Genomic DNA, 16,154 nt, shown 5'->3' with positions numbered 1-16,154 from the left:
AGAGACTTGCAGTGATGAGCTACTGTACGTTCGTCAGAGGAACAAGGATTTTGTTCGGCACTGTCGTATACGTGCAGGCATTCCGCTCGACCTCGTGCTTGCGTATACGGCAGTGTCGTGCCTTGGCACAGGACATTTTCTTGGTGGTACGGATCAGACAAGGCAAGAGGCTACCCGACAATTTCTTGCAGAGGACAAAGGCAGAAGATGGTCTCAAGCTCTCGTCTTCCCAAATCCACTGCAACGCGCAATCGGATCGCGGTTCACGGCGTTTACTATATGTATCTTGATCGTGTGTTCTTTTCGCTGTTTCCAACGCGATACCGTAGGCATGCTTGGCGGATTGTCATCGGTCCGGAACCTTGAGGCTACTACTTCTGAAGAAGTCTGACCTCTTCATTCGAGGCTTGGTTGATGGGGTTCCATCCATGCCGCGATCCATGACACGAGGGATGAGAAGAGGGAAGACATTTGCCCACATCCGCCAGGATGAATCCGCTGTGCAGCTGAAGCTCGAAGCAACACGATTCGAAGCAGAGCAGAATGTACACACTCGACTCGCGTCGCTAGTGCCGTGGTTGCCGGCCGAATAGGAGGGACCAGACCAGGACAGGCTGGTCCAAGAGCGTCACCGACCAGGAAACTTTGCTGGGATGGCGATACTAACACTCAATCTAGCTTCTGCACCTCAAGGCGTCGCGTTCGTTTCTCCTCACTGCGTTGTCTGCCAACTCACCTCACCTCACCCCCCCCACCACGTTCGCTCGCTCAAAGCATGCATTCTCGCATACCACACTCGCTTGGATCCCGTCCGTGAACGACTTGAACCGGACTGCATTCTGACCGCGTTCAACCTCTCGCCGCGGGAAAGGAGACCGACACGATGAAGACGTTTGAATTGCCCGCCGGTCTGCTGGCGATGATGTACGCCTTTGCCGTCACTGCCGACGCACATTTTGTACCAATCAACACATCAGCAAATAACACGTACGCATCCTCCATGCCGACGAGTACATCAGCGAACAACACCTATGCATCTCCTGTACCGACAAGCACATCATGGAACAATACCTGTTTACCAGCGACAGGCTCTGGACCGGACTATGCGAAATCGTGCAACGCCGAAAGGAATTCCTACTCCGCGGCTTACGACTCATGGACGAGTCTACACAACAATGTTACAACGCTGACCGACTCGCTTGGTGGTGCGGTCAAATTCCCCATCAAGTATATCGCAAACGCCACCACACTGTGCGACCTCCATCCGAGAGTAACATGGGACCATCCCGTCACCCTTTCCACTGGTACGGTCACCCGCTCTGATGCGGTAACGGGATACACCACCATAACGCAGACCTTTGGCGTTGCCTACACCGGGCCATCCCCATCATGTACGGTCCAGCCTTCCGACTGTGATCCCCTCTGGGCTGCATATAGTAGCTCACTCACAGCGAATGCCACGGCCACGTTCGCCACACCTTTGACCACGCCTTTCTGCCAGAACTCGTCCTTGGCTGAACACTATTCGTCACTGAACTCAGGCATTCGCGGCTGCGGCAAGTGCACCATCTACGGTACGCACGTGCAGCTAGTCTACTGGCCAGAGCCGACGCAGAGCGTGTCTCTCACGCGAGACTACTGCGCGACCACGCCAACTGCGAATTTGACAACGTACAATTCCGATGCAGTCATCACGGCGTATGCAGGAAAGTCGCTCGGTAATGCTAGCCATGTACCGACACCCACGGACCGATCGAAACAGACCATCACTACAGATGGTCATGCGTTCACCGAGGGAACTGCATACATCTCCATTGGCTCAGTATGGGCCGCCGATCGTTGCTCGCATACATTCGGAACTGTCACAGATGCCATCCTGGCCATGCCCTCTTCCTCTGTGCTCAGTCTTCGCTATTTCCAAGATCATTTTCAACGACTCATGGAGACGGACAAGATCACGGGCTATCCTGTCAACTACGGCGACTTCCAGACTCCAATCCCGTGGTCCGCATGGGTTGGTATGAACCAATGTACCCGCGGACCTTGGGGAGGTCCTCAATGCGACGTCATCGACGAGAGGTCGTATTTGCCGCAACTGGCCATTCCTCCGCAGATCACAGAGCTGAGTCCGGACTTTAAGGATTGTCAGATGTGGTACAACGGGCTGTTTGACCCGCCGTTGGCGTTGACGGAGGCGAAGTCTGCGGATGCGATTACGAATCCATACGCGCATTCGACACCGCAAGCGACATCTGCGAAGCCAGCGCCGACCGCGGAACAGAACACGCTGCCGACCGGGCATGGTGGGGATGAAGGACATAATGATGACAGCGGCGGATCTGGGTCGAATGACGAGCACGGGACCGCTGATACGATTCCGCAACCAGGGTCCGGAAACAATGGGAACAATAATGGTAATGGTCAAGGTCAGGGAAGCTCTGGATCTGGCTCGGGCTCCAATAATGGTGGAAGTGGAGCAGGCAGCGTGAACAGTGGTTCTGGATCGAACTCGAACTCGAATAGTGGCAGTGGAAGCACTAACTCAGAAACGACCCCCAACAGCGGCAGCAACAACGACGACAACACAAATGACAACTCTGGCGGCTCCGTCGGGTCGTATATCAACTCCGGCATGTCTCCGAACTCCAACTCCAATCCCAACGGCAACCAGAACAATCCCTCATCCGGCTCATCTCCTTCATCTGGCTCATCTGGCTCATCTGGCTCATCTGGTTCATCTGGCTCATCTGGCTCCTCGTCGGATAGCAACACCAACAACAACCAGCAAGCGGTAGCGCCCTGCCCTTCAAACGAACCTTGGACATACACCTTCACACTTAGCAATGGCCAAGAAATCCACGCGACAGGCTCAAACAATGTCGCCGTCATCGGGACCGTGACCTGCGTGTTGAACGGTCCACCGCAGACTGTGGCAGAAGGCGTGACAGCGAGCTACCAGCCTGGAGGAGTGGTGTTCAATGAAGTGCACGTTTACAGCTTCCCGAATGGTAGCGGAGAGGACTCTGTAACAGCTACGCTGGACGGCGATGTGCATGTTGCAGTTCAAACCCAAGATGGAGGAGTCGTGGTGGTTGATGGAACTCCACTTACGCCTGGAGATGATGCGACCACACTGAGTGATGGGGAGGTCCTCAGTGCTGCGACGAATGGAGTCGTGGTCGTGACGAAATATACTGTCGGCCAGGCAGCGGTCTCTTCAAGCGCTACGCAAACTGGCAGTAGTCGGACGAGCGACGGGCCAGGAGGTAGTGCTACGAAGAGTGGGAGTGCGCCGGCGGCTTCAAGCAGTAAGGCCGCTGCCGCCGAACTTGTCTCTGCCCATGGCATCAGCTCGCTAGCGATCGGACTGTTCGTTGTAGCGTTATTGGGAGCTTGAGAGGCTCTGGGAGGAGACGGACTTGAATTAGGCTGACATCGAAGCGCTTGATGTCACGTCGGCGGACTTCACGCCGAAGACGGAAGAGCCAGGCCAGGCTGTCGAAAGAAGGACGACGCCCGCATCGAGTGCGAAGAGGCCCAAGATTGCATGAATGGGAAAGTTTATGGGGAATATCATCGGTGACTTCGAGAGACTTGAGTCTATCAGTCTCCAGTTGAAGGACATTTCGATCTGGAAGAAGTATACAATGAGGCGTGCGGCATGGACGGACAAGTGGACCGGATATGGAAGAGAGATGCATAACACGGACAGGCCATGAGGGATATCTGAGAGGAGCAGCACACAAAGTCGTATGCTTGAAGGCGTCACAGCGGGCATGTATTGTACAGCGAACAATCTCAGTGGTAATGTTTTAGCTTGTCAGATCAACATTCAAATCTTCGTCATCAGGCATGACGACTTCTGATCCAGGATTTCCACTCTACTTCGGACCAGCTGACGTAAATCATCGACAAGACGCAAGAAGACGATCACTACCAAAATGCAGAAGGTCACATACACTCGAGATCGTCGCACATGAAAAGCTAAGCTAAAGCGCGGACTCTTGGCCTCCTTGGACACCATCTTGGCTCCTGCTTAATCGAGTTAAAACCATCCCCGCGACGAGCCTTCCTGCCCTATAGGGAGAATGGATCTGTATTTCCTTTAGATGACTGTGGAAACCTTACGCAAGGGTCAGATGACCAGGCAATGAAAGAAGACTTGTATACTCGAGGTATCTGGGCACAAGAAACCCTACAACGAGTCTGGAGGATCAATCAAGCCAAGATCTCCATTCCTCCCAGTTGGGAGCCCTCCGCTCTCTCTGGTATCCACTCATATCGCGGTGCATATGCAACCAGCCGCACCGCCAAGCAGGATCGCCACTCTCAAAACTCCCATTAAGCAAATCATGCACCGCCGTACAACGCAGAAACCTCCATACCAAGAAGATGCCCAGCCTCGTCAGTGCGACTGCAACCTCTTCCAGAATTTACTGCCGGAGAGGCTCTGCGATAGGAAGGTCTCATTGCATGCTATCTCGTTGCGGAGAATGATGGGCGTGCTCGTGCTCCACATTCGTAGGCGAATGCCACGGCGGGCAGATACGAGGTAAGGGATGCAGTATATGATGGCGAGTGCTTCTCGTTGTTGGTAGGGCGACTCCATCCCTTTCATCCATCTTTCTCGATTCCGCAAAGATGAAGTTCTCTACTATTGCTACGCTCCTACCCGTGCTGGCCTCGGCCGCCAAATTCTCCAAAGAGGAGTATGTCAGCGGAAAAGTCCACATGAAGCACATGGAAGCCAAGGAGGTTCGTCAACACTCATCCGACCTCCGAGGAATGTACTGACACCTTAAAAGGCATCCTGGGCCACCAAACGTGCTGCTGGCAAGTTCATCTCCAAGAAGTGGAACGGCCACAAAGCGGCCAAAGTCCAATGCAACAAAGATGGTCTCGCCGTTGCCGTCAAGGGTGACCCGTTGCAGACTTTCAAGTGCAAGGGCATCGACATGTACGACTTCAAGTCGCATGCGGAGATGGGTAGTCCCACTGGTGAAGGCTCGGGTAGTTGGGGTTGGACATATATGGGGAGAGAGTTCATGGCCATCGGACAGAGCGATGGTGCGGCTTTTGTCGAGGTATGTCGATCAGCCATCGCATACCAGTGTTTCACACTGACATGTCCTTCAGATCAGTAAGTCCGGATCGCTGGTCTACCTCGGCCGCCTGCCGCAACAATCAACCCCCATCATCTGGCGAGAAATCAAGGTCAACGGCAACTACTTGATTGTCGGCTCCGAGGCCGTCGACCACGACATTCAGATCTTTGATCTTCGCAAGCTCTTGACTATCAACCCTCTTCAGCCTAAGACCTTTGACCCAAAGACAGACCTCACTGGCTTGTTCACCGACCTTCCTACCGGTCGCAGCCACAACGTTGTTGTCAACGAGGAGCTCAACTATGCTGTAGCTGTTGGAGCTGCACCCAGGACCTCTGCTTGCGGTGGAGGTCTCATCTTCATTAACCTCGACGATCCATCCAAGCCCTACTCCGAAGGTTGCGCTCCTCAAGACGGCTACGTCCACGACGCCCAATGCATCGTCTACCGCGGTCCCGACACTCGCTACAACGGCAAGGACATTTGCTACGGCTACAATGAAGACACCCTGACCATCTACGACGTAACCAACAAAACCGGTCCTCAAGCCGCAAAGGTCATCTCCCGCACGCCTTACGTTGGAGCAACCTATACGCACCAAGGCTGGGTCAACGATCCAATGTGGCAGACCCGCCTGATCTTGGATGACGAGATCGACGAGGAAGAACGCTCCGGTCCGGCGGCTGATCAATTCCCTGTGAGCTACATCTTCGACATCACCGACTTGGAGAAGCCGGTCAACACGGGTTTCTACAAGACGAAAGTCAAGGGTATCGATCACAACCAGTACATCTACGACGGTCTTGCTTACCAGTCGAACTACGGAGCTGGTCTTCGTGTCTTGGATGTGAGCACTATCGAGGAGGATTCGACTGGTGCTGGCATTGAGGAAGTGGCATTCTTTGATGTGTATCCCGAGGATGATGCGCTGCCAGGTGGCGGAATCGTGGACTATGTCGGAACGTGGAGTCATTACACCTTTCCAAGTGGATGGATCGTCGTGAACACGATTGAGCGCGGAGCATTCTTGCTGAAGATGAACGGTTTCAAGGGCCGTGGCTTCGGGAAGAGGCATATCAAGAGGACATAGGGTGTTGACTCCATAGACGAGTGATGATGAAGACCAAAATTTCTCACGTCTCGATCGTCTTGGACAGATGAAGTATGTGGAACTGAAAGCCATCGCCTCGCGACGTCTCGTAGTCCTTCAAATATCCTCTTCGCAAGTAGAATTCCCCTTTCAATTCCCGCAGCGTGCACAGCACCATCTTCAACCTGGGTACTGCTGCTGCGCCTTCCCTCGCTGCCCACTTCGCCTGCGATCTCGCCACAATTTCCCTCTCCACCAATGCCATCATCCATGCCGCTACTCCCTGTCCTTGCACATCAGGCTGCGTAGCCATCAGTTTCAGCTCCCATTCTTCTGCGCCAGGCTCAACTTCTATGGTGCGCGTCCATGGTGATTCCTTGACCTCAACCGCAGCCGAATCCTTTACAGGAGGACCGATATATCGTCTTGCGCTTGATGTTGCGATGACTTCGTCGCTTCCTGGTCGAGACACAATGATGATGAAGGACTCCGGATCCTGGAGATTGGAGAGAAAGTCTTCGATGGAGCTAAGACGAGGTCCGTGAGATTGAAGGAACAGTTCGGGTCTAAGGGAATGTGAAGCTGCAAACGCTTGGTTTATGGTGCTCAGCAGGGAGGGGAGGAAAGGCGACTGGACAAGTTGCGGAACGGAGAAAATTGAGGCCGTTGTCTTCAATCCGTGTATGAGCGGGCCAGGAATGAGTCTGGGAGCAGAGAGAGCAGGAGAAATGCCCATGACTTGCCGAGTTGACTCTGCCGAATCTTCCATTTGCTGCAGCTTCGCGGTCGGTCTCGGTAGAAGAGAAGAAACGATACTTACCGCCATCCTCGCCCGCTCGATTGAGATGTCATTCGACCGGCGCGAGAGGCGTTATGGTCAAACCTTGTTGGCGAGCCGTTGCTGGTCGACCAGACTGCACATTTGAAGCGACGCCAGAGCATATCGACGGCTCAGACCATTCGATATGTTGCTCGACGACTGTCCGCCGTCTACGTTGGCGAAGACAAAGTAGATGAGGAGAAGGTCGTTGACGATGAGGAGCAGAAGCTGCCGTTGATTGCCACGTGACGTCGCGATTTAGCGCGAACGCTGATGTCAGCATTGCAGCTTCCGCCTTCCCGTCGAGTGTGTGAATGCGACAGCTCTCCTTCTCTACGTACACAGACTCACAAATCGCTTTCGACACAATGGGCGTGGACCCGGATCAGGCAGGACCGTCTCGTAGGAGTCGCCAGACTATCAAACACGAGGAGCGGGATGACGAACCGGACGTGGTATATCTTGGACAACGCTCGATGAACGACTACCAACGAGACGACATGCCGGACGAGAAGCCAGCGCGCAAGAGGCGGAGGACAGTCAAACATGAGAAGGGAGAGGAAGCTCTGGACAAGAAGCCGATCAGCAAGCGAGCAAAGGTTTTTGACCTTGGCGAAGAGCGCAGCGAACAGGACAAGAAGCCGGCTCGAAGGAAGGCGAAGGTCTTTGACGAGGAGAAACGATTGAAGCGGTTCCGTGTGAAGGGTATGATAATGGTCAGCCCAAAAAGAAGGTGGTTCCACTGATCGTGTCTACAGCTCCGCTGAGTTACAACGAGATTCGCGAGCGAGCACTCTCCCAACGCATGTTCGTGCTCGACCGAGTCCGTAGTGTACCAGACGAGGACTCTTCTTCTTCACATCCCATCGAGACGCTGACAATTGCTGGAACGAGTACAACATCCCTCGTCCGAATGTTGCCTGCATATGCTGACTTTAGTACTTCACCCTTAGCCGGCAACGTCTACACCGTCACTATCGACAAACTCCCGAGCTGCACCTGTCCACACGCCCGTAAAGGCAATCAATGCAAGCACATAGTTTACGCTCTTGCTCGTGTCCTACGTGCTCGACAGGATCTACAATACCAGCTCGCTTTCCTCTCCGCCGAGCTCTGCGACATCTTCGACAATGCTCCTCCCCTGCCATCCGCCACCGGCAAAGACACCACAAAAGACGGCAACCGCAAACCGCTCGAAGACTGCCCGATCTGCTGCGAAGATTTCGAAGAAGCCGAAAAAGAAGGAGAGACGGTGGTATGGTGCAAAGCCGCCTGCGGAAACAACATCCACAAAGCCTGCTTCAATCAGTGGGCGGCAACGAAGAGAGGAGGCTCTGTGACCTGTCCATTCTGTCGCACGCCGTGGGCGACGAGCGAGGAGGACCTCAGCACGCTGGCAAAGGTTGGCAAGGTCAACAACGAAGGCTATGTAAATGTTGCGGGACAATTGGGTTTGTCGGGTCAGAGGGACTATTCGTCGTACAATCAGTACTGGGTGAGGAGATACTTGGGCGGATGGGACTGAGGTCGCCGAGGTGCAGAAGGAGTGAGTTTTGATCAGATGTGCACTCGCTACGATCATTGCGAACGAGACGGAATAAGCCATGGATTACGAGCAAAGCGATGCGAGGAACTCATCAGACCTTGCTTGAAAGGCACCGCTATAGCAGACTCGTCCCGCACGCGTGGTGCTCGTTGTTAGAGCTTGTTGTGCTCGCACATTGATGAGGATCCATGTAAGAGTCGTTGCGAACACGATCTTGCTTATCAGCTGTCACTTTGTTGGACGTGTCAATTCCCATGGCACGATGGACTTTGACTTCCCATCCAAAGCCGTCAGACCGCTGAAGATACCGCCACTTACGGTCTCGCCAGAATCCTAGTCGGCATGGAATTGCATGCTGACACTAGCCAGATCTTGACCTTGTCTACCATGCCGCGGTTTTACAATGTCAGGCCCACCGGAGCTCCTTGCTGGGATAATCCCTGGACGAGTCGATCACACTTCAGCTAAACTCAAGCAGAAGCACGCCGCGGAAATTGGAATACGAGCTGGCAATGGTGCCATGCCATGGGAGTATCAACACACCCAGCAGCATCCAGATCAACGGCCAATGGTAGTTGCAGCATCAAAGGAGGTCTTTCGATCGGAGCGAAGGAAAGACAAGCATGAAACGCGTGCCTTCGACCGGCTTAGCAAACATCCGCGGCACCCTGCTGTGGTTCGCCTGACTCGGAGAAAGTGAACCTAGCAATTGCCGCAAACAAGAAGCGCTTAGCGATGAAAGCAACGCAAAGCCAATGTTAGCCCAGAAAGCTTGATGCTCGTTGATCCCCACGACATTTGCACCTGATTCTTCCCATGCGGCAGAGAAGCTTTCCGATGGATATCTTGTCGGTTTCGGTGTGCAGCTTCTAGCTTGCTACGGATCACGACACGACATCACGCAGGGTCCCGTCGTACATTCACACGTTTGCGCGGGAAAACAAACCACCAGGTGGCCTGCCCGACTATCGATTTCGAGCGGAGATTGCGGGTCTGGGGATGCCTGTCGAAGTTGGATGCGATGAACCTTGGGATACGACGTCCGACAGGGATTCGAGCACCAGGACGAGAAGATGCTCGATCTAAAGTGTAAGCAGTTCTTGATGGTAACGATCGTCTCTTCTCCACATTCCCATTCCCATTCCACTGTCTGTCGTTCGTTCTAGCAGTACAATGCTCATGGGAAAATTCTCCAGCGCGGCGGCGTTGCTGCTCGCGTCGGCGTCTGTCGTTTCTGCAAACATCATTCTTCCCAACTCCCGTCACGGCCATGTCAAGCGACAGGCAAACTTCCCTCTGCCGGCGAAGGATATGAAGACGTTCACCACTCCGACTGGTGTCACCATCCGGTACAGGGAGCCAGGCAAAGATGGCGTCTGTGAGACGACTCCGGGCGTGAACTCGTACTCTGGATACATCGACCTTACTCCAGACGTGCATACCTTCTTTTGGTGAGGAATTACTCCTGTCATCATCACCTTGTCGCTCTCTGACCGTACACAGGTTCTTCGAAAGCAGACGCGATCCGGCCAATGATGACCTCACTCTCTGGTTGAACGGTGGACCCGGCTCCGACAGTTTGATCGGACTTCTCGAAGAGTTGGGACCATGCAGGATCACGCCCGAGCTGGAGGACACGCTCAACCCATGGTCCTGGAACGAAGTCTCCAACATGCTCTTCATCAGTCAACCTGTGGGCACGGGGTTTTCCTACTCGACGGCGGAAGAGGGATCGCTCACAAATGGGACTAACCAGTTTGTTCCTGTGGGCCAACCTGGCTACGAACACCCAACCGGAGTATGGGCCATTCCCGATATCAACATCAACACGACCGATCTGGCTGCAGTTGCTGTTTGGCACACTTTGCAGGCGTTCCTGGAGGGTCTTCCATCATTGGAAGGTAACCGGGCCGGGGCCAAGAATTTCAACCTGTGGACTGAGGTGAGTCTGAGGGGATATGTGTGCCAGTGCTCCCTCTAATCATGGACACAGTCGTACGGTGGACACTACGGACCGTCCTTCTTGAGCTACTTCCAGGAGCAGAATGCAAAAATCGTCGACGGAAGTGTGCCCGGTTACAAGCTCAACTTCAAAACTCTCGGTATCATCAACGGTATCATCGACGAATACACCCAAGCTCCAAGCTACCCCCAGATGGCCGTCAACAACACCTACGGCATCAAGGCGTACAATGATACCGTCTACAACTATGCCAACTTTGCCCTCAACATGCCCGGTGGATGCTTGGAGCAAATAGCCGACTGCGTTTATGTTGCTGCTGATCTGCAGGGCCAGAACGTCGGCAAGATTTCGATCGATGCTAGCAAGGACCCAGTCGTTCACACCGTCTGCGCGTCGGCTGCGAGCATGTGTCGAGACAGCGTCGAGGGTGTCTACTACAGACTTGGCGATCGAGGCACCTACGATATCCGTCACCCGGGTGTTTATCCCAACTTCGACGACCCCACGCCTCCAGACTGTAAGTCTATCGCAGATTGCATTGAGCGAATGATTTGAGCTAATACCTTGCAGACTGTAAGTCAACTCCCATTGACTGACGTCAGGCTTCAGCTGATTTTTCTGTAGTTGGCGATTGGCTCCAACTGGATCGCGTCAAGGCCGCCCTCGGAGTGACTTTGAACCACACCAAGAGCAACTCGGAAATCACCTACAATTTTGCGTCCACAGGTATGCTTTATGCTTCATGACTCGAGTCTTCAGACGCCATTTGCTGATCAGGACATTGTACAGGTGACTTCATCTACACGAACTTCGTCGCAGATCTCTCGGACATCATCGACAGCGGCGTCCGCGTTGGTCTCTTCTATGGTGATGCCGGTGCGGATTGACTCAAGAAAGACTTCGCTCGATTACATCTGACAACATGCACAGACTACATCTGCAATTGGATCGGCGGCGAAATCGTCAGCCAAGAAGTCGGATACAAAGATCAAGCCGCTTTCAACGCTTCCGGCTATGTACCTTTCATGTGGAACGGCACCCGATTTGGTGACACTAGGGAGTATGGCAACTACTCCTTTACCCGAGTGCTCGAATCCGGTCATGAGATTCCATTCTATCAACGTGAGTGCAGTCACCTGATTACTCTGACGTGCCGTCCACTGACTATACTTTGCACTCACAGCTCAAGCCTCCCTCGCTTTCTTCAAGCGCATGCTCGACGGCGTCGATATTGCAACTGGACTAGTTGATATCACTGCCAACTACTCTACTGTAAGCAAAATCAACAATGGCAGGCCTCTCGAGGCGTGTCTCGACCTCCACTGCCCAGCTGCCGGTCAAAGCCTCTCAAATGTGTGGCACTCTGCTAACTCTTCTACGCTTTGCTACCAGGTTGGAGACGACGAAAGCACATACCAGGAGCCGTTCGAGCCGCTGCCCAAGACCGAGGAGTGGGGCGCTTACAGCACATCGCTCATCGCCAGCTACTACAGCAATGTAAGAAATCCAATCATAAGAGACCTGTGCGATCGGATGTTCCCTCAGACACCAGGCCTCTGGTCATTCCACAAGCCAACGACAACTACTGACCATGTGATTTCTAGGCCAACATCCCGAATCCGGAAGCCGCAACGCACGCTCCGGCCGTGCCGACCACGACGACGGGCTCAGGTTCGTCTCCCGCCGAAGCGACACCATGCACAACGACGTCCCATTAGGCTGACCTGCCAGTCCCTGCTATGGCTACGAGCATGTAAAGCAAGCTGTCGCCGTGTGAGAAGAACGTGGACGGACACAAGATGTGAGGATATAAGCTCGACCTGCTGTGAAGAGGGGATGGTGGAACACAGGTATAGGATACGATACGTATTGGGCATATCTATTTCTCGACAACACAATTTGAAAATTCGATTTGCGGTTGCCCAAGATCTGGTCCTCGCATCACGCTGCCGAAATGAATCCCGTTCGTATCGACGTCCATCTTTCGGCTGCACGCATCCACTCACAACCACTTTGCAATTTCATCCTCCGACTCCTTCTGACTCACGCCCTTCAGTCCGACCAGACCGTTGTCATTCTTCTCGTCCCACAGTCCTCCAAAGCTACCGTACGAAGGAAGACAACGAGATGGCTTCTGCCCTCATAAGCCATCCGGTGTGCACGGTGACAATACTGCATGACCTCCAGAGTTCAAGCAATGAGTTGAACAGCCAACCTTTGCAATGTACAGCAGCGATGCGAGCTGCATACGCTAGAGGACGAAGTTCATACAGATGCTTTCGAGGGATAAGAATGGAGCTTCGACAGCCATATGCTGGCTGTGTTGCAGCATGCTGCGGCGGGTCAGAAGAGTCGGAATGCAGGACGAAGGCTTGAAGTCGTCCACGTGGCTGACCAACTTTTGGAGCCACCGGCCACAATGAGACCTCGCTCTCCGGCCGTGGCGGCGACGCCGTCAAGATTTCACTTACGTCTCCCACTCCTGCCATTCTGGTGTTGACAACTGCTTGCCATTGCTCGAGCGCAATCTCGACGTTTCTGCGAGGCTGCTCCGTGGACGGCATTGAGATTCACCATCCCCCAACACATCGATCAGCGGCCCATGGAGCTCTTCACGCAATCGCAGCAGGTCATCGTCAGCGTAGATTAGGCTGCCCCTACTTCTCCCGAGCAATAGATCGCAACGGCAGTTGCGTGTAGACTGGACGAGGTCCCCAGTGTCGCCAGCTGCTCCGGAGATAGTGAGAGATTCGTGCAGGTCAGCAACGGAATCCTCGTTCACGGCTACCGACCAATCACAAGTCGGGATTGGTCTATGTCCGGCCTCGATTACGAAGACCGTCAAGGCCCACGTCCGGTGTGAATAAGCACGCAATGCCAACGTGATCGCGCGAACGAGGTATATGAGCAGCCTTTGCGGTGGTGGATTGACCAAATCATCTACTTCGAGCTCAACAATACCGTCAAAGCTTACACGCATCATCTCCACGACGACCCGTCCATTACTCCAAACATGACAGGCTATCATAAAGTCGCCGTCGCCGGCGCGACAGGCAATCTCGGACCCGCCGTCGTCGAACAGCTCGTCAAAGCCGACCTCTCCGTGACGATCCTCTCTCAATCCGGCAACACATCCTCTCTTCCATCTTCGGTCAAGACGGTCAAAGTCGACTACAAATCTCCATCCTCTCTGAAATCAGCGCTTGCCGGCCACGAGGTGGTTGTCTCCCTCTTGCCAGATCATGGCTCGCAACCCGCGCTCATCGACGCCGCCATTGCCGCCGGCGCGAAGCTCTTCATCCCATCCGAGTTTGGCGCTGATTTGGACAACGCAAAGGCCGCCGCGTTGCCCGTATTCGCCGGCAAAGCTGTCACTCGCAACTATCTCCGCGACCGCACCGATCAGATCTCACACACTCTGGTGGTTTGTAATATCTTCTTGGATTGGGGATTGCAGGTCGGCTTCCTGGCCAAGCTTCGCGAAGAAATGGGTCCCACTCCGCTCTACGACGGAGGTGAGACGAAGCGGAGCGCCACGTTGCTCTCAGACGTTGGTAAAGCCGTCGTCAGCATCATCGCTGACCCGGAAGCCGCGAAGAATCGGACTGTACGCATCCAATCCACTGCCCTGTCGCAGAAGACGATTTTGCGAATTGCAAAGGAGAAGAATCCAAATTTCAAAGCGGAGACAGTGCATGTCAACACATCAGAACTGCTGGAGAAAATTGAGCAAGCGAAGAAAGACGGCACGTCGTTCGAAGGAAGTGGTGTCTTCCAGATGTTACAAGTAGCCGTCTTCCGCGACGATCATGGCGGATTGTGGGATGAGCAGAATGACAATACCCTCGTCGGGTTGAAGGAGTTGACTGAGAAGGAGGTGGAGGACGAGGTTGAGAAGTGGGTGTCGACGCCTGCAGCTTGATAGAGTGCAAATGAATGGAAGCGAAGGTCGATGTAAGCGAGACCGTGGAATACAGGACCAGATCTTGGGCAGTTTTGAACCAGGTTTGCAAATTATCTAGGTTCGAGAAAAAGACATGCTTACCTCCTTTCAATGGAACGTGTGCAAGAAAGCGCCAAATCTGGTACCGGGACAAAGTATGCAAGTCAAGCGCATTTCCAATCTCATCGCACCCTCATGTATGCTGTGCATCCAAGTTATTCATTTCTTCAAGTCTGGCACCTGATTGTGTCCAATTCAAAATTTCCAAGTCTCTCAATCATCCGTATCCAATCCCCGTCGTGTGCTCACTTTGCTTTCCGCGGGTCGCCTCTGACAGACGTCGCCTTGCTAGCAAGCGTGGGTCTCTGCAAATTCTCCATGCTCGCCTGCTTCCCGATCATGAACCTCGACTTGATCTTGTCGAGCTTGTCCGGCGTAAGCTCGTTGTTGGCGTAGATATCATCGAAGATATTCGCCTTCGGGGTGGTGGTGCTGTCGCTTCGGGGTTCGACCTGAGTTGACTTTGGAATCCTCGACTTTGACGGGCGCATTGTTATCCATCTCCATTTCATCCGAGCCTTCTCCCTGCTTTTGCTCTTGCATTTTTTGCTCTTGCGCTATGGCTGGATGTGTCACTTTCGCCACGGCGATGTCTTCGGATTCTCCTTCGGCGATGACCTCCACAGTGGGATTCAGGGCACCACTCCCAGTGGCTTGCTCCGACGCGAGCTGTGAAGAGAGTCAGTGATCGCGGCGACAATGGAACAAGATGACGAATTCCAAGAACATACGGCTGCCTTCGGGCGCACAGCCATGGCGTGGTCCGTTGCGCGAAGCTCGTCTTCATGCGAGTCCGCTGTAGCGTCCACGGCGGCATCGCTATCGTCATCTGGTGGTCTGTCTTCTGCGAGAGCGCCCTCCAGCTGATCGAGACAGACGCGCAGCTCGTCCAGAGCCGCATCGGCCTCTGCGTCCTGGCCGACAGGTTGCCAGCGGCGAATGATTCTCCACAGCGCCTGAGCCCTCACGAAGCAATCGTTGGCTTCCTCCCAATCTCCGAGTACATTTCCTAGCAAGATCAACGCCCTCATGCGGTGGTATCGAGGTGTGCCACGGTCATCGATAATCTCCCGTGCTTTGGCTGCGCATTCTTCGAGCTCGTCGTTGTCGTAATGGTCGGACGCTTCGTTGTAGAGCTGCGCAAAGGCTCGATCAATGGCGGAACTCATCTCTTTCGCTGAAGTGCTTGCAAGAGTGCTGAACGTGAGAAATGTGTTCCGATGGGGTTGTGTCTGTGAAGCACGTGTGAGGAGATGAAGTTGGATTAAGGTGGCACGGGCCAATGGCAAAAGTGAAGTGAAGTGCTTAGAGAGACATCATGTGCAAAAGTTGCGGCTAAGAAGCCGAAGAAGGAGATGCAAGCACTCACCTTGCGCAAGACGGCGGAGACAAGTAATGGTCTTCAGGTCTCCTCACCTTGCGACTTCGTGGACACCGCAAGACATATGCATTTCCTGCACTTCCCTAGAGGCATTGGCGACTTCACCCTGCCTTCGCATCTGTCCTGCACCACCACTGTTCGCCAGGAACGACGATGGCATAGTCGCTCCGACACGTAAGTCATTCACCTTCCGACAGCTTTAGCACGTCAGCCAAGAATCTCTTGATCGGCCGTGGAGCAGCGCCT

General features: G+C 53.9%; 6 protein-coding genes across 6 annotated transcripts; 5 read left to right on the top strand and 1 right to left on the bottom strand.

The window, feature by feature from the left end:
- Positions 1–755: 755 nt before the first annotated feature.
- Positions 756–3,473, top strand: MYCGRDRAFT_111591 (uncharacterized protein; the record flags this gene model as incomplete). Its single annotated transcript, XM_003847767.1, has 1 exon — positions 756–3,473. One exon carries the CDS (start codon positions 884–886, stop codon positions 3,395–3,397), a length of 2,514 nt encoding a protein of 837 aa, XP_003847815.1.
- A 1,145-nt stretch (positions 3,474–4,618) lies between these two features.
- MYCGRDRAFT_101835 (uncharacterized protein) lies at positions 4,619–6,195 on the top strand (the record flags this gene model as incomplete). Its single annotated transcript, XM_003847768.1, has 3 exons — positions 4,619–4,755; positions 4,806–5,084; positions 5,137–6,195. 3 exons carry the CDS (start codon positions 4,642–4,644, stop codon positions 6,193–6,195), a joined length of 1,452 nt encoding a protein of 483 aa, XP_003847816.1.
- Positions 6,196–7,395: 1,200 nt separating this feature from the next.
- Positions 7,396–8,540, top strand: MYCGRDRAFT_77694 (uncharacterized protein; the record flags this gene model as incomplete). Its single annotated transcript, XM_003847769.1, has 3 exons — positions 7,396–7,720; positions 7,774–7,908; positions 7,969–8,540. The coding sequence occupies 3 exons, from the start codon at positions 7,492–7,494 to the stop codon at positions 8,538–8,540; spliced, it is 936 nt and encodes a 311-aa protein (XP_003847817.1).
- A 1,200-nt stretch (positions 8,541–9,740) lies between these two features.
- Positions 9,741–11,964, top strand: MYCGRDRAFT_77689 (uncharacterized protein; the record flags this gene model as incomplete). The annotated part of the gene is made up of 8 exons (XM_003847770.1): positions 9,741–10,012; positions 10,065–10,503; positions 10,555–11,041; positions 11,149–11,250; positions 11,314–11,400; positions 11,455–11,646; positions 11,708–11,796; positions 11,917–11,964. Coding segments are annotated over 8 exons (1,716 nt in total), but the record flags the coding sequence as incomplete, so codon positions are not given.
- A 1,456-nt stretch (positions 11,965–13,420) lies between these two features.
- MYCGRDRAFT_64493 (uncharacterized protein) lies at positions 13,421–14,188 on the top strand (the record flags this gene model as incomplete). The annotated part of the gene is made up of 1 exon (XM_003847771.1): positions 13,421–14,188. A coding segment is annotated over one exon (651 nt), but the record flags the coding sequence as incomplete, so codon positions are not given.
- A 971-nt stretch (positions 14,189–15,159) lies between these two features.
- On the bottom strand, positions 15,160–15,696 carry MYCGRDRAFT_50993 (uncharacterized protein; the record flags this gene model as incomplete). The annotated part of the gene is made up of 1 exon (XM_003847470.1): positions 15,160–15,696. One exon carries the CDS (start codon positions 15,694–15,696, stop codon positions 15,160–15,162), a length of 537 nt encoding a protein of 178 aa, XP_003847518.1.
- Positions 15,697–16,154: the final 458 nt, after the last annotated feature.

Source organism: Zymoseptoria tritici, chromosome 13 (assembly GCF_000219625.1).
Source record: "Zymoseptoria tritici IPO323 chromosome 13, whole genome shotgun sequence".
NCBI lineage: Eukaryota > Fungi > Ascomycota > Dothideomycetes > Mycosphaerellales > Mycosphaerellaceae > Zymoseptoria > Zymoseptoria tritici.
This window is presented reverse-complemented; position numbering and strand designations above follow the sequence as displayed.